This window comes from Hyla sarda, chromosome 2, assembly GCF_029499605.1.
Source record: "Hyla sarda isolate aHylSar1 chromosome 2, aHylSar1.hap1, whole genome shotgun sequence".
Lineage (NCBI taxonomy): Eukaryota > Metazoa > Chordata > Amphibia > Anura > Hylidae > Hyla > Hyla sarda.
In genome coordinates this window covers 6,559,114-6,577,691 of record NC_079190.1, presented here as the reverse complement: position 1 = coordinate 6,577,691, position 18,578 = coordinate 6,559,114, and the positions used below count along the sequence as shown (strand labels likewise).

The window sequence follows — 18,578 nt, the reverse complement described above, 5'->3', positions numbered from 1 at the left end:
CTTTCCATCGTCGTCATCACGTCGCTGCGCACGCCGTCCCGTCATCCAATAGGAGCGGCGTGCGTAACGATGTGATGGCGGTGACGGAGCGCGAGGGTGCCGGGGAAGCAGATGCCTGGCCGGAGCATCGGGGACACACCGGGGACGCGGCGACAGTGATGGAAGGCGACATCCAGGGCAGCGGTGACGGTCCGGAGCGGCTTGGACAGGTGAGTATAAACTCCAATACCAGTGGCCTTCAACCTGCAGACCTCCAGATGTTGCAAAACTACAACTCCAAGCATGCCCGGACAGCCAACGACTGTCCGGGCATGCTGGGTGTTGTTGTTTTTCAACATCTGGAGGTCTGCAGAATCTGGCGGCGCTGCTACATACGCCGTACTCCAGACTTCCTCCGTTGGTCAAACATTCCTCATTGTTAAGGGATACCATCGTGACATGGAAAGAGGCTCGTAAGCTGTATCGTCTTCCCTACTTAGTATCGAAATATCTCCCTCTTACAGGCCTGCCTGAGCTTCCGGATGGAATCACGGCAAGGACTTTGACTACATGGTAGGATCATGCCATCCGTACAGCTAACGATCTGATGAACAATCAGGAACATCCCTGGATCACGCCCGAGCAAGCGTCTCACATTTATACTCTCAATCAAATCTACTCTTTCCTAAAACACCGATTGCGCGATCTGTCTAGGGAAGCGAATGCACATCCCATGGACGACCTCATTGGTTCGGGCCAGCGCAGCCTGTCGATCTCGGACCTTTATCCTGCATTTAGACAAACCCTCTTGAAAGTGGACCCTTCTTCTCTGTTTGCGTCCTGGGGACAGTGGATCCCTGATGACAATATCTCAGATAGTATTTTGAAGGGCTGGCAAAAACTACTCACATGTGTAATCAAAGAGCGCTGGAGAGAGACTTATTTTAAATCCGCACACAGAGCTCTCTATGGATTCAATATACTCCCTTCCCCAGATTTCCCCGACAGAATAACGGCCGGCCCCAAATGTGCGTCTCACCGCTTACTGACCTTTGGCATGGTGTTTGGGCCTGTGTTTCTACTCAGGAATACTGGACGATGATTCAAAGTTATCTTAGAGACACTTGGAAACTGACCTTGCCCCTTCAGCCTCAGGTTTTCCTTTTCCACCAACTGAGACCCCCAGAACTGTCTCATACGGAACACTCGGCGGTACCCACACTGATTCATGTCGTCTTACTGGTAGCTTTGCGCTGCCTTTTTACTGCATGGTTATCTACTTCTAGCCCCACTTTGTCAATGGTAATCCAACAAATGAAACTGTTCTGTAATGTTGACCGGCTTGACACGGAACGACACAAAAACACTAAGACTCAGAAATTTTTTGACAAGTGGAAACATATTATTGTTAACCATTATATGACCTCTGTAATAGCTGACATAGTCCAATCCTTCAGCCTCACAGAGTGGTACTGTTTACAATCTATAGGGGATACCTTGGGAACCCTACGCCTGCCTCGATCATAAACAGGGCCGCGAATACTCCTCATTTCAGCACGTCAAGTTGCCCTTTCTGTTCCCCCCCCCCCCCCAGACTTCTGTCTTGACTTTACAACGGTTTACATTGTTAAGGGTGAAATTTCTAATGTTACTCTGCTAAACTTGAGATGTTGCCTTTGTGCTCTTGCAAGACATCGCATGTATGTATATTATGTATTATTTTCCCTTTTAAAAAAAAAAAAAAAAAAAAAATTATATTGTTTTTGTTAAAAATTTCAATAAAATATGTTTGAAGAAAAAAAAAAAAAAAAAAAACGTTTGTTAGCCTCTGAGTGCTCTTAACTTATGTCTCCCTGCCGAACGGAGGACCGGTGATTAATTCGACTACATGGACGGTGAGAGCAAGTTCACTCTTCTCTATATATTGGATTTCTGCTCTATGTTTTTCACAACTTAGCACCCCATCAGTAATATTACTTGTCAGCTATGGCCATTGGACACACCTGGGAACTGTGCAGTATTAGCCCATACAGGTGCGCTAGTCAGCAACTGTGCTCTCTGTCTTCTTGAATTACTTTAAAGGGGTACTCCGGCGCTTAGACATCTTATCCCCTATCGAAAGGATAGGGGATAAGATGGCTGATCGCGGGGGTCCCGCCGCTGGGGACCCCGTGATCTTGCACGCTGCACCCCAGTTAAAATCAGTCCCTGGAGCATGTTCGCATGTTCGTCACACCTACGCCCCCGTGTGATGTCACGCTCCGCCCCTCAATGCAAGCCTATGGGAGGGGGCGTGACAGCTGTCTGATTACCGGCGACCACAGGGCCAGCGGCGTGTGACGTCACGCCTACGCCCCCGTGTGACATCATGCTCCGCCCTTCAATGCAAGTCTATGGGAGGGGGCATGACAGCTGTCTGATTACTGGTGACCACAGGGCTGGCGGCGTGTGACGTCACGCCTACGCCCCCGTATGACATCATGCTCCGCCCTTCAATGCAAGCCTATGGGAGGGGGCATGACAGCTGTCTGATTACCGGCGACCACAGGGCCGGCGGCGTGTGATGTCACGCCTACGCCCCCGTGTGACGTCATGCTCTGCCCCTCAATGCAAGCCTATGGGAGGGGGCATGACAGCTGTCTAATTGCCGGCAGTGTGTGACGTCAAGCCTACGCCCCCATGTGACATCACGCTCTGAGCCTCAATGCAAGCTTATGGGAGGGGGCGTGACAGCTGTCTGATTACCGGCGACCACAGGGCCAGCGGTGTGTGACGTCACGCCTACGCCCCCCGTGTGAAGTCATGCTCTGCCCCTCAATGCAAGCCTATGGGAGGGGGCGTGACAGCTGTCTGATTACCGGTGACCACAGGGCCAGCGGCGTGTGACGTCACGCCTACGCCCCCATGCGACATCATGCTCCGCCCTTCAATGCAAGCCTATGGGAGGGGGCGTGACAGCTGTCTGATTACCGGCGACCACAGGGCCGGCGGCGTGTGACGTCATGCCTATGCCCCCGTGTGACATCATGCTCCGCCCTTCAATGCAAGCCTATGGGAGGGGGCATGACAGCTGTCTGATTACCGGCGACCACAGGGCCAGCGGCATGTGACGTCACGACTTCGCCCCCGTGTGATTTCATGCTCTGCCCCTCAATGCAAGCCTATGGGAGGGCGCGTGACAGCTGTCACGCCCCCTCCCATAGGCTTGCATTGAGGGTCGGAGCGTGAAATCACACGCGGGCATAGGCGTGACATCACACGCCGCCGGCTCTGTGGTCGCCGGTAATCAGACCCGGAGCGAACATGCACCGGGGACTGATTTTAACTGGGGTGCTGCATGCAAGATCAAGGGGGGTCCCAGGCGGGGTCCTTTGGATAGGGGATAAGATGTCTAAGCGCCGGAGTACCCCTTTAACTATAAAAACGTGATGATTAGTTTCACAGTAAGACACCTTTGTATAGTACAGACTGCAAGGCAGTTGATGTTCACGTAACGATGTAGAAAATATGTGTGTGCAAAATAGCTGTAATACAACTGAAGGGAATAAAACATCTTCAGAGATTAAAAGTTTGTTGCATTCAAAACATTAATGAGCAATTACTGTACCTGTATCCCGAAATTTCCACAATCTCTCTAAGGAACAAACCTGCCGCCCGACCTGTATAAAAGAGCAGAGAGATTCTATTATACACGATCTGATAGAAGAGCCTCGCGTGTGCCGGGCAATAGGTATGTTATATTCTACTTACTGTATACTCATCAGACAGTATATACTTTATACACGTAGTCTATAAACTGTGGCCTCCAGTTAATAGAAGCCATTTTCAGGTCCCATTGGGTTCAGGCTCTGGCTGGGCCACTAAAGGACATTCACAGAGTTGTCCCTAACAAACTCCTGTGCTGTCTTGGCAGTGGCGCAGCGTGGGTTGTCAGCACCCGGGGCAAGGCAAGTAATTTGCGTCCCCTAACCCGTGGATTTTAGCACTCGAGTCTCTTCCGCTAGATTAGTTAAAGAAACCCTCACCCTCTAAGCACATGTATTGTTTGTTATGAAAATACTGATGTAATTAAAGTAAAATGCATCTAAACACAAGTTTATTTTCAAACACTTTATTGAGTGTGAACATTACACATTCTCCACATTGTCAGCAGGTCTATGAATACAATATATACGTATAAGACGACTGGGCGTAAAAGACGACCCCCAACTTTTACAGTTAAAATGTAGAGTGATGTACGGTACCTTGTAGTTCCCCCACATTAGGTAGGCAGTAAAGTTCCCCCACATTAAGTAGGCAGTATAGTTCCCCCACATTAGGTAGGCAGTAAAGTGCCCCCACATTAGGTAGGCAGTATAGTTCCCCACATTAGGTAGGCAGTAAAGTTCCCCCACATTAGGTAGGCAGTATAGTTCCCCCACCATTAGGTAGGCAGTATAGTTCCCACACATTAGGTAGGCAGTATAGTTCCCCCTACATTAGGTAGGCAGTATAGTTCCCCACATTAGGTAGGCAGTAAAGTTCCATCACATTGGGTAGGCAGTATAGTTCCCCCACATTAGGTAGGCAGTATAGTTCCCCTCGCATTAGGTAGGCAGTATAGTTCCCCCACATTAGGTTGCAGTTCCCCCACATTAAGTTGGCAGTTCCCCCACATTTGATTGCAAGCTCCCCCACATTAGTTTGGGAGTTCCCCCACATTAATAGGCAGCTCCCCCACAATAGTAGGCAGCTCCCCCACATTAGTAGGCAGCTCCCCCACATTAATAGGCAGCTCCCCAACAATAGTAGGCAGCTCCCCCACAATAGTAGCAGTTCCCCCACAATAGAAGGCAGCTCCCCCACATTAGGTCAGCATTTCCCCCACAATAGTAGGCAGGTTCCCCACAATAGTAGGCAGTTCCCCCACAATATTAGGCAGCTCCCCCCACATTTGTAGGCAGCTCCCCCCCACATTAGGTCAGCAGTTCCCCCACAATAGTAGGCAGTTTCCCCCCACCCCACAGACATACAGCTTCCAGCCATATACAGTATATGGCTGGAGGCTGTATGTCTGTACTGCTGCCCCCACAGTGATCCGGTCACCGCTCCTCCGGCCCGGGTCACATGTACTGCTATGGCCTATGGACCATAGCAGTAGGTGCCGGGACCGGGGGAGCGGTGACCGGATCACTGAAGAAGATGACGCGCCGCCGGTCACTTACCAGGCCCCGGCCAGCGCGCGTCCTCCTGCGATGATCCTGCGGTCCTCCTGCGTCTCTATGGTTGTACGCACAGGACGTCAGTGACGGGGGACGTGCGTACAACTATAGAGGCGGAGAAGCGAAGGACTGAAGGAGGACGCGCGCTGGCCGGGGAATGGTGAGTGACCGGCAGACATCCTTATGTCCCAAAAATATTTTTCGGAACACAGGGATGTCCGGGATAGGAATACTTCTTTTTATGTGCCCGGGCCGGCACCCATGTGTGGCTGCAGGCGGGGGCCGACCAGAGCATATAAAAACTAATACTGTATACTAAAAACCAGGGGGCCTCCAGCTATTGTGAAACTACAACTCCCAGCATGCCCGGACAGCCTTTGCCGGTCTGGGCATGCTGGGAGTTGTAGTTTCACAACAACTGGAGGCCCCCTGGTTTTTAGTATACAGTATTAGTTTTTATTTGCTCTGGCCGGCCCCCGCCTGCAGCCACACACGGGAGCCGGCCCGGGCACATAAAAAGAAGTATTCCTCTCCCGAAGAGCGTGCCCCCCCCCCAGATGTTGCATAACTACAACCCTCAGCATGCACGGACAGCCAACGGTCATGCTGGAAGTTGTAGTTTTGCAACAGGGTACATTCACATGGGCGGGGGTTTACAGTCAGTTTCTCGCTGCAAGTTTGAGATATTTTCCACTGCAGCTCAAACTCCCAGCGGCAAACTGGCTGTAAACCCCCGCCCATGTAAATGTACCCTAAAAACACTACACTGCACTACACCGTGCAAAATAAAAAATAAACACTACATATACACATACCCCTACACAGTCACCCCCCACCCAATAAAAATGAGAAATGTCTCGTACGACACTGTTTCAAAACAGAGCCTCCAGCTGTTGCAAAACAACAACTCCCAGTATTGCCGGACAGCCATTGACTGTCGAGGCATGCTGGGAGTTTTGCAACAGCTGGAGGCACTCTGTTTGGGAAACACTGCTGTAGGGTAATTTTGGTATCGGAGGCAAGTGTAATGCTTGCATTCGGATCCGTCCCTATGCAAATCCCTAATTTAGGCCTCAAATGCGCATGGTGCTCTCTCACATCGTAAGCCCTGTTGTATTTCAAGGCAACAATTTAGTGCCACATATGGGGTATTTCCGTACTCGGGAGAAATTGCCTAACAAAATTTGATGGGCTTTTTCTCGTTTTACCCCTTATAAAAAGGTAAAGTTGGTGTCTACACTTGCATGTTCTTATTGTAAAAATTTTTTATTTGATACACTAACATGCTGGTGTTGCCCCATACTTTTCGTTTTCACAAGAGGTAAAAGAAAAAAAAGACCCCAAAATTTCTAATGCAATTTCTCCTGAGTACACAAATACCCATTATGTGGATGTAAAGTGCACTGCGGGCAAACTACAATGCTCACAAGAGAAGGAGCGTCAATGGGCTTTTGGAGAGAATATTTGTCCGAAATTGAAGGCCACGTGTGTTTACAAAGACCTCCTTGGGTGCCAGAACAGTGGACTCCCGCCATATGTGACCCCATTTTGGAAACTACACCCCTCATGTAATGTAATAAGGGGTGCAGTGCTCATTTACACCCCACTGGTGTCTGACAGATTTTTGGAACAGTGGTCTGGGAAAATGAAAAATGTTATATTTCATTAGCACAGCCTACTGTTCCAAAGATCTGTGTCAAGGAACGACCGGGGGGCAGGGAGAGTGAGCCCTAAACTGACCCCTAACCGGTGAATCGACAACTGGGCACTGGTCTCTTCCTGAACTAAAGTGCAGAGGCCTAACTAAAAACACATACCAATAAATGGTCGGTCACAAATCAGAAACATAACAGGAACATAGAACTCTTCTAGAACAGATTAAGTCAATAGGACACAGATCAGTGAGCAGCACAGAGGACACTCTCAGCGGACATGAACAGAGGACACTATAGATCGGTCGTGAACAGAGGACACTATAGATCAGTAGTCATGTACAGAGGACACTATAGATCAGTAGTCATGTACAGAACTCCAAAGATCTGAAATCAAGAACTAATAACCATAAAGATCAAAACACCAGACAGGAAAACGGATAAGTAAACAGACTATAGGAACAGACAGGAACATAGCATAATTCCCCAGAACATCCAGAAGAAACAAAGTCCCCATGGACCAGAAACAGGGATCTATCGCTAATGAGGAATATACGCATTCCCTAAGCAAAACCTCCAGTAGACAAGAAGTGTCCATGGACAGGTAATAGAAATGCCAGATACACAGGATATATTTATAGAACACTGTTCACACTGAACACAAGACAGTAATAATCGCAATGCCTTTAGAACACCTCCAGAAGACAAGGAGTCCCATGGAACAGAAACAGGGATGCCAGTTAGGGCACTGTTCACACTGGACACACAAACTGGACACTCCACTATAGGAATAGCAATTAATAATAAATCCAAATAGACTACTGGCCAGCAGCACACACACCGCAGTGTGGTCAGGATGCTGGCCCAGTAGGAAAACAGAAATATAACACAGAACGTCACATAAACAGAAACAAGAGAATACACCGTGTGAACAGACACATAAGAGAAAGGATATACAAATCCTAAAACCGACTGTAAAAACACAGCTTAAAATCTACTGAGCATGCCAAATAACAAAGCTAAAACAAGAAAATACAAAATGCATGCTAAAACAGATATAGTAGATAAAAGCTCAAATAAGAAGTGTTTCACCCAGCCTCCATTAGCAGCATGGCAGTATGTTAGCAGCTAGACATCAGGAAGTCCAACTCAATCACCAGCACAGAGACTAAGCTGGGCTGACTATAAATAGTCACACCTGAAAGGCTATTGACTAACAGAGGCCTGTGCTGAAAAGGCCGGAGAAATCAACTCTTCCCTGTCCAGGAAAGATAAAACTGTTCACATACAGCATAACCAATAGGCTGTGTGTGAACACAGACCAATACAGACATGACAATCTGTCAAACGCCAGTGGGGTGTAAATGATCACTGTACCCCTTATTAAATTCTCTGAGGGGTGTAGTTTCCAAAATGGGGTCACATGTGGGGGGGTCCACTGTTCTGGTACCATGGGGGCTTTGTAAACGCACATAGCCCCCAACTTCCTTTCCAAATAAATTCTCTCTCCAAAAGCTCAATGGAGCTCCTCCTCTTCTGAGCATTGTAGTTTGCCTGCAGAGCACTTTACATCCACATATGGGTGTAATTCCATACTCAGAAGAAATGGTGTTACAAATTTTGGGGGGACATTTTCTCATTGTAAAAATGTAAACTTTGGGGAAAAAACTGCATTTTAGTGAACATTTTTTTCCATCTACACATCCAACTTTAACAAAAAGTCATCAATCACCGGTGGGGTGTTGAGGCTCACTGTAATCCTTGTTACATTCCTTGAGGTGTGTAGTTTCCAAAATAGTATGCCATGTGTTTTTTTTTTTTTTGCTGTTCTGGGCATACTAAATGGGACATGCCCCCCAAAAACCATTTCAGCTAAATTTGCATCCAAAAGCCAAATGTGACTCCTTCTCTTCTGAGCATTGTAGTTCGCCAGCAGAGCACTTTACATCCACACATGGGGTATTTCCATACTCAGAAGAAATGGGGTTACAAATTTTGCGGGCATTTTCTCCTATTACCCCTTTTAAAAATGTAAAATGTGTGGAAAAACCAGCATTTCAGTGAATTTTTTTTAAAATTTACATATCCAAATTTAATGAAAAGTCGTCAAACACCTGTGGGGTGTTTAGGCTCACTGTGCCCCTTGTTACGTTCCTTGAGGCATGTAGTTTCCAAAATAGAATGTTATGTGTTTTTTTTTTTTTTGCTGTTCTGAAATGGTTTTTGGGGGGCATGTCGCATTTAGCGGCATGCCCCCTCCCCCCCCAAAAAAAAAACAAAAAACATTTCAGCAAAATTCACTCTCCAAAATCCCATTGTCGCTCCTCCCCTTCTGAGCCTTGTAGTGCACATGCAGAGCACTTTACATCCACATAAGAGGTATTGCCTTACTCAAGAGAAATTTGGTTATACATTTTGGGTGAATTTCTCTCCTTTTACCCCTTGTAAAAATTTAAAAAAATGGCTCTACAAGAACATGTAAGAGTGTAAAAAATGAAGATTATAAAATTTTCTCCTTCACTTTGCTGCTATTCCTGTGAAATACCTAAAGGGTTAAAAAAAAAACTTTCTGAATGTCATTTTGATTTCTTTGAGAGATGCAGTTTCTATAATGGGGTAATTTAGGGGGTATTTCTCACAGAAAAGCCCCTCAAATCCACTTCAAACTTAACTTGAATTTTTCCTGAAAATTTTGAAAATTGCTGCTATAATTTGAAGCCCTCTAATGTCTTCAAAAAGTAAAAACATGTCAACTTTATGATGGAAACATATTGTATATGTGAATCAATATATAGTTTATTAAAAATGTCCACTTTCCTTACAAGCAGAAAGTTTAAAAGTTAGAAAAATTCTAAATTTTCATGAAATTTGGGGATTTTTCACCAAGAAAGGATGCAAGTAACAACAAATATTTTCCTGTATATTAAAGTAGAATATGTCACGAAAAAACAAACAATCTCAGAATCAGAATAAAAGGTAAAAGCATCCCAGAGTTATTAATGCATAAAGTGAGAGTGGTCAGAATTGCAAAAAAGTGCTGAGTCCTTAAAGGGGTACTCCGGCCCTAAGACATCTTATCCCCTATCCAAAGGATGTGGGTGCTGAATGCAAGATTGCAGGGGTCCCCAGTGGTGGGATAAGATGTCTTAGGGCGGGAGTACCCCTTTAAGGTGAAAATTCCCTAAGGGGTTAATACAAAAGTCTATGAATATGTCCCCCATTGTGTTTCTCACAGATATTGAAGACGTTAATGGCCAATGAATCAGCATTTTTCGAGTTTGTCCTGGTTGGGTTTCCTGGTCTTCCTGAGAAACATCACATTGTCTTTGGGATTCTTATTTTCCTGATCTATTATCTGTCATTATGTGCAAACCTCACTGTCATCCTGTTGGCCTTCTATAAAGAACATTTACACCAACCGATGTACATTATAATCGCAAGCCTGGCCTTCTCCGACCTTCTCTTTGACACCTCAACTTTCACACCCTTAATCTTTCACACCCTTAATCCTCTTGACTCCTTTATCATCATGTTTATGGCCATTGACCGCTATGTCGCCATTTGTAAGCCCCTTCAGTATCACGCCATCATTGGTAACAGACTTACCGTATTCGTTTGCATAGCGTTATGCATGATAGCTGTTGTGATCGGACTTGGCATCATGATTTTGGCATATGCTCTTCCATATAGTGGGTCAAATAAGATAAAGAATTGTTTTTGTTCTATCGGTACTGTTGGAGTCACAACCTATATGGATCCGGCTCCAACTCTTTTGAAAGCCTATTATATTGGCTTAGTCTGTCACCTGGGGCCATTATCTTTCATCATATTCTCCTATACCATCATCATCACAAAAGTCTGCTCGTCGGCCCAATCTAATAGTGGTAATAAAGCCGTCTACACCTGTGTGACCCACTGGTTCATCATCAGAACCTACTACGTACCGCGGCTCCTTGTTTACACCTACGAACAGACCCAAAAGCCACAGGTGGACGTTTACGTCTCTCTTATCTTCCTCTACACCTTTGTGCCCCATTCTAGCAGTCCAATCATATTTTGTCTCAGGAATGAGGAGATTAAAAGAACTTTGAGATCGTCATTTAAAGGGGTACTCAACCCCTAGACATCTTATCCCCTATCTAATGGAAATGAGGATAAGATGTCTGATCATGGGGTTCCCACCACTGGGAGGAGGCGTGATGGCCTTCATGCCCCCTCCCATAGACTTGCATAGAGTGGGCATGGTCGTGACATCATGAGGGGGCATGGCCGACCCCCGCAGCGCGAAAACAGCGTTCGGAACATTTAGTTCCACATTGGCCAGTGGAGTACCCCTTTAACATCTTAACCCCTTAAGGACCTAGGGTGTATGGTTACGCCCTGGCTTTGTGGTACTTAAGGACGAAGGGCGTATCCATACGCCCGTGGGAATTTCCGTCCCGGTCCAACCGGGATGACTGCTGATATCGATCAGCAGGCACCTCGCACAAATGCCCCGGGGGGTCATCAGACCCCCCATGTCGGCGATCGCGGCAAATTGCAAGTGAATTCACACTTGCGGTTTGTGCCTATTCCGGGTCATACGGGTCTATGGTGACCCGGTGACCCGGAATATAAGGGGCATCGCGGTAGTCTAAGACACCTACGTTCCCCCTGAAGGGATAGGAGTGAGGTGGCAGGGGTGCCACCCCTCCTATCCCTGCTATTGGGCGTCAGAAGCGACGACCAATAGCAGATCGGGGCGGGGGGGGGTTAACTTTAGTTTTCCCTGTCCTGCCCCCCCACAATAGGCGGGGCAGCACGGGGAAACCGATGGGGACCGACGCCGAAGATCCACTTACCCATCCGGAGGCTGAAGGCGACGGAGATCGGCGGGAGACGATGTCGTGCGGCTGGATCGTACGGAAGCCGTTAAGTTGCCCAGCAACATCTGGAGGGTACAGTTTGAGACCACTTAACAGTGGTCTCCAACTGTAGCCCTCCAGATGTTGCAAAACTACAACTCCCATCATGCCATGACAGCTGTTTGCAAAACTACATATTCCAGCATGCCCAAACAGTTGTCATGGCATGCTGGAAGTTGTAGTTTTGCAACATCTGGAAGGCCACAGTTTGGAGATCACTTTGCAGTGTTCTCTAAAACTGTATCCCTCCAGATGTTGCAAAACTGCAAATCCCAGCATGCCCAAACAGCTGTCTCGGCATGCTGGGAGTTGTAGTTGCGTACCTCCAGCTGTTGCATAACTACATCTTCTAGCATGCCCTTTGGTGATCAGTACATGCTGGGAGTTGTAGTTTTGCAACAGCTGGAGGCACACTGGTTGGAAAATACTGAGTTAGGTAACAGAACCTAACTGAAGGTTTTCCAACCAGTGTGCCTCCAGCTGTTGCAAAAGTACAACTCCCAGCATGCATGGTCTGTCAGTACATGCTGGGACTTGTAGTTTTGAAACATCAGGAGGTTTGCCCCCCCCCCCCCCATGTGAATGTACAGGGTACATTCAAACGGGCAGGTTTACAGTAAGTTTCCTGCTTCAAGTATGGGCTGTGGCAATTTTTTCGCCGCAGCGCAAACTCCTAGCGGGAAACTCACCGTAACACGCCAGTGCGAATGTACCCTAAAATCACTACACTACACTAACACATAATAAAGGGTAAAACACTACATATACACCCCCTTACACTGTCTCCCCCCCCCAATAAAAATGAAAAACATATTGTACGGCAGGGTTTCCAAAACGGAGCCTCCAGCTGTTGCAAAACAATAACTCCCAGCATTTCCAGACAGCCACTGACTGTCCAGGCATGCTGGGAATTTAGCAACAGCTGGAGGCACCCTGTTTTGGAATCACTGGTGTAGAATACCCCTATGACCACCCCTATGCAATCCCTAATTTAGTCCTCAAATGCACATGGCGCTCTCACTTCAGAGCCCTGTCATATTTCAGGGAAACAGTTTAGGGTCACATATGGGGTATTTTCGTACTCGGGAGAAATTGCACTACAAATTTTGGGGGGCTTTTTCTCCTCTTACCCCTTTTGAAAAGGAAAAGTTGGGGGCTACACCAGCTTGTTAGTGTAAAAAAAAAAAAAAAAAAACATTTTACACTAACATGCTGGTGTTGCCCCATACTTTTTATTTTCACAAGCGTTAAAAGGAAAAAAAGACCCCCAAAATTTGTAGCGCAATTTCTCCTGAGTACGGAAATACCCCATATGTGGGCGTAAAATGCTCTGCGGGTGCACAACAAGGCTCAGGAGTGAGAGTGCACCATGTACATTTGAGGTCTAAATTGGTGATTTGCACAGGGGTGGCTGATTTTACAACGGTTCTGACATAAACGCAAAAAAAGAAATACCCACATGTGACCCCATTTTGGAAACTACACCCCTCACGTAATGTAACAAGGGGTATAGTGAGCCTTAACTCCCCACAGGTGTTTAATGAAAATTCTTCAAATAAAACATTTTCACTAAAATGCTGGTGTTACCCTAAATTTTTCATTTTCACAAGGGTAAATAGGAAAAAAGCCCCCCCAAAATGTGTAACCCCATTTCTTCTGAGTAAGAACATACCCCATATGTGGAAGTAAAGTGCTCAACGGGTGAACTACAATGCTCAGAAGAGAAGGAGTGCCATTGGGCTTTTGAAGAGAAAATTTGTCTGGAATTGAAGGCCACGTGTGTTTACAAAGCCCCCATAGTGCCAGAACAATGGACCCCCCCACATGTGACCCCATTTTGGAAACTACACCCCTCATGTAATGTAATAAGGGGTGTAGTGAGCATTTACACCCCACAGGTGTCTGACAGATTTTTGGAACAGTGGTCCATGAAAATGAAAAATGCAATTTTTCATTTGCACAGCCCACTGTTCCAAAGATCTGTCAAACGTCAGTGGGGTGTAAATACTCACTGCACCCCTTAATAAATTCTGCGAGTGGTGTAGTTTCCAAAATGGAGTCACATGTGGGGGGGGGTCCACTGTTCTGGCACCACGGGAGACTTTGTAAACGCCCATGGCCCCTGACTTCTATTCCAAATTATTTTTTTTCCCAAAAGCTCAATGGCACTCCTTCTCTTCTGAGCATTGTAGTTCGCCAGCAGAGCACTTGATGTCCACACATGGGGTATTTCCATACTCAGAAGAGATGAAGTTACAAATTTTGGGGGGCATTTTGTCCTATTATCCCTTGTAAAAATTTTAAATTTGAGGGAAAACTAGCATTTTAGTGAAAAAAATAATAATTTACACATCCAACTTTAACGAAAAGTCGTCAAACACCTGTGGAGTGTTAAGGCTCACTGTACCCCTTGTTACATGCCTTGAAGGGTGTAGTTTGCGAAATAATATGCTATGTGTTTTTTTTTTCTCTGTTCTGGCACCATAGGGGCTTCCTAAATGTGACATGCCCCTCAAAAACCATTTAAAAAAAACTCACTCTCCAAAATCCCAATGTTGCTCTTTCCCTTCTGAGCCCTCTACTGCGCCCGCCGAACACTTGACATACACATATGAGGTATTTTCTTACTTGAGAGAAATTGGGTTACACATTTTAGAAAGATTTCTCTCTTTTTACCTCTTGTAAAAATTCAATAACTGGGTCTACAAGAACATGCCAGTGTAAAAAATGAAGATTTTGAATTTTCTCCTTCAAATTGCTGCTATTCCTGTGAAACACCTAAAGGGTTAACAAACCTTTTGAATGTCATTTTGAATACTTTGAGGGGTGCAGTTTTTACAATGGTGTCATTTATTGGGTATTTCTAATAAGAAGGCCCTTCAAATCCACTTCAAAACAAAACTGGTCCCTGAAAAATTTTGATTTTGAAATATGTTGTGAAAAATTGAAAAATTGCTGCTGAACTTTGAAGCCTCTGATCTCTTCTAAATGCAAAAACATCTCAACTTTATGATGGAAATATAAATTAGACATATTGTATATGTGAATCAATATATAATTTATTTGGAATATTAAAAATATTTCCTTATAAGCAGAGAGCTTCAAAGTTTAAAAAAAATGCAAAATTTTCAATTTTTTCATCAAATTTTGGAATTTTTCACCAAGAAATGATGCAAGTATCGAAAAGATTTTACCACTAACATAAAGTAGAATATGTCATGAAAAACGATCTTGGAATGAGAATGAAAGGTAAAAGCATCCCAGAGTTATTAATGTTTAAAGTGACAGTGGTCAGATGTGCAAATAATGGCCCGGTACCACAGTGAAAATTGGCTGGGTCCTTAAAGGGGTACTCCGCCCCTAGACATCTTATCCCTTATCCAAAGGATAGGGGATAAGATGTCAGATCGCCGGGTCCCGCTGCTGGGGACCCCGGGATCGCCGCTGCGGCACCGCGGCACGAGGGGCGGAGCCATGACATCGCGCTGCTCCGTCCCCTGTATCGCCCGTCATTATGTGCAGAGTGAACTCGCTCTGTGCTTTAATGATAGCGTGGTGCCGCAGCGGCGATCCCGGGGGTCCCAAGCAGCGGGTCCCCGGCGATCTGGCATCTTATCCCCTATCCTTTGGATAGGGGATAAGATGTCTAGGGGTGGAGTACCCCTTTAAGGGGTTAAGCCTAAAACTAAACTGATACTTTCTGTTATATATTTGATGATAAGGAGGAGGAAAGTGATCAGTACAGCATTACAATTAAAGATGACTGAAGTAGATAGAGGAGACATTAAGAACTCAGCCTCCCCCTCCCTCTGTAAAAATGACCTCGTCACAGAGCATGCTTAAACAGATTTTCTAGTCACGTGAATGGGTCAGCTGCTGTCTATTGCCGCCTATGTCCTTGGGTATTGCTGTAAAGCATATCTCTAAATGCTGTTAAAAACAGTTCTGGCATTTTGGCCGCCTACATAATAATTAGACATGAGCGAATTGAAGCTGATGAACCCGAATTTGTTACGAATTTCATGAAATATTCGATTTGCAACTAATGCGAATATCGCTGCGATTCTATTGTGCGAATCGCTTCATTAAATTCCATTTTACAGCGTTCCAGGCTATTGGAGAGCTAAGATGGTGGATCCACATGTGATTACATGGGGCAGGGGATTATGGGAGGTCGGGAAACAGCGGCGGGAATGAAGGTAGGCGGTCTGACCATGAACCACATGTGAGATGCAGCCTATCAGTGTTCACTGACCCCTGTGATGTCACAGCCCCTATATAATCGGCGGCCATCTTGCCTCTCTTCATTTCATCTATGCACTCAGATGGAGAGGACGGGACTGTGTGTGTGTGAATAGCTCATACCACAGCGTTACACTGCAACTGCTAGTCACATCAGCATTAGGGAAAGGCAGGAGTGCAAAGTGCTGTGCTGTTACTCTGAGAAGGATCATTGATTGCTAAACCTCCTATTCACGTTATTGAGCATTGCAGCAGAGAGGGGCAGATAGCTGTCAGCTGCCTCATACAGATCTCCAAGCTGCCGGAACTTTATCAACCATCTTATCTCCTCATTTTTCAGCCCAATTGAGTTTATTTTTATTTGCTCCACAAATCATCTGCTGCTCAGGATTGTGTGACAGAGTGCAATTTAGGGTTTAATCCCTAATTTATAGAAACATAGAATGTGTCGGCAGATAAGAACCATTTGGCCCATCTAAACTGCACAATAATCTGAATACTATGAATAGTCCCTGGCCCTATCTTATATGAAGGATAGCCTTATGCTTATCCCTATCTTATATGAAGGATAGCCTTATGCCTATCCCTATCTTATATGAAGGATAGCCTTATACCTATCCCTATCTTATATGAAGGATAGCATTATACCTATCCCTATCGTATATGAAGGATAGCCTTATACCTATCTCTATCTTATATGAAGGATAGCCTTATACCTATCTCTATCTTATATGAAGGATAGCCTTATGCCTATCCCTATCTTATATGAAGGATAGCGTTATACCTATCTCTATCTTATATGAAGGATAGCCTTATACCTATCTCTATCTTATATGAAGGATAGCCTTATACCTATCTATATCTTATATGAAGGATAGCCTTATACCTATCTCTATCTTATATGAAGGATAGCCTTATACCTATCTATATCTTATATGAAGGATAGCCTTATGCCTATCCCTATCTTATATGAAGGATAGCCTTATACCTATCTATATCTTATATGAAGGATAGCCTTATACCTATCTCTATCTTATATGAAGGATAGCCTTATACCTATCTCTATCTTATATGAAGGATAGCCTTATACCTATCTATATGTTATATGAAGGATAGCCTTATGCTTATCCCATACATGTTTAAACTCCTTCACTGTATTTGCAGTGACCACTTCTGCAGGAAGACTATTCCATGCATCCACTACTCTCTCAGTAAAGTAATACTTTCTCATATTACTGCAGAAACCTTTGCCCCTCTAATTTAAAACTATGTCCTCTTGTGGTAGTTTTCCTTCTTTTAAATCTCCTCTCCTCCTTTACCGTGTTGATTCCCTTTATGTATATAAAGTCTCTATCACATCCCTCTGTCTCTTCTTTCTTCTATACATGTTAAGGTCCTTTAACCTTTCCTGGTAAGTTTCATCCTGCAATCCATGTACTAGTTTAGTATCTTCTTTGAACTCTCTCTAGAGTATCTATATCCTTCTGGAGATACGGCCTCCAGTACTGCGCACAATACTCCAAGTGAGGTCTCACCAGTGTTCTATACAGAGGCATGAGCACTTCTCTCTTTCTACTGCTTATACCTCTCCCTATACACCCATGAGCACTTCTCTCTCTCCACTGCTTATACCTCTCCCTATACACCCATGAGCACTTCCCTCTCTACTGCTTATACCTCTCCCTAAACATCCAAGCATTCTGCTTGTGTTTCCTGCTGCTCTATTACATTGTCTTCCGACCTTTAAGTCTTCTGAAATAATTATTCCTAAATCCCTTTCCTCAGATACTGAGGTCAGGACTGTCAAATAATCTATATTCTGCCTGAGGGTTTTTACGCCCCAGGTGCATTAACTTGCACTTATCCACATTAAATTTCAGTGTCCAGAGTTCTGACCATTCTTCTAGTTTGCCTAAATACTTTTCCATCTGGCGGATCCCTCCAGGAACATCAACCCTGTTACTGTTACGCCGAGCACTCCGGGTCCCCGTTCCTCCCCGGAGCGCTCGCCTCATCCTCGTTGCTGCAGCGCCCCGGTCAGATCCACTGACCGGGTGCGCTGCGGTACCGCCTCCAGCCGGGATGCGATTCGCGATGCGGGTGGCGCCCGCTCGCGATGCGCACCCCGGCTCCCGTACCTGACTCGCTCTCCGTCGGTCCTGTCCCGGCGCGCGCGGCCCCGCTCCCTAGGGCGCGCGCGCGCCGGGTCTCTGCGATTTAAAGGGCCACTGCGCCGCTGATTGGCGCAGTGGTTCTAATTAGTGTGTTCACCTGTGCACTCCTTATATATACCTCACTTCCCCTGCACTCCCTCGCCGGATCTTGTTGCCCTTGTGCCTAGTGAAAGTGTTCCCTTGTTTGTTCCTAGCCTGTGTTCCAGACCTCCTGCCGTTGCCCCTGACTACGATCCTTGCTGCCTGCCCCGACCTTCTGCTACGTCCGACCTTGCCTTTGTCTACTCCCTTGTACCGCGCCTATCTTCAGCAGCCAGAGAGGTTGAGCCGTTGCTAGTGGATACGACCTGGTCACTACCGCCGCAGCAAGACCATCCCGCTTTGCGGCGGGCTCTGGTGAAAACCAGTAGTGACTTAGAACCGGTC

The 18,578-nt window shown here is 45.9% G+C and overlaps 1 protein-coding gene across 1 annotated transcript in view; it reads left to right on the top strand.

The window, feature by feature from the left end:
* The first annotated feature begins 1,077 nt into the window (after window positions 1-1,077).
* The window catches only part of LOC130356484 (olfactory receptor 7A17-like), a 44,869-nt gene continuing 27,368 nt past the window's right edge, over window positions 1,078-18,578 (top strand). Inside the window, exons 1-2 of the mRNA XM_056558104.1 lie at window positions 1,078-1,407; window positions 10,068-10,940. Of these exons, the coding sequence (XP_056414079.1) occupies window positions 1,078-1,407; window positions 10,068-10,940 (1,203 nt within the window). The remainder of the gene's footprint in view (window positions 1,408-10,067; window positions 10,941-18,578) is intronic.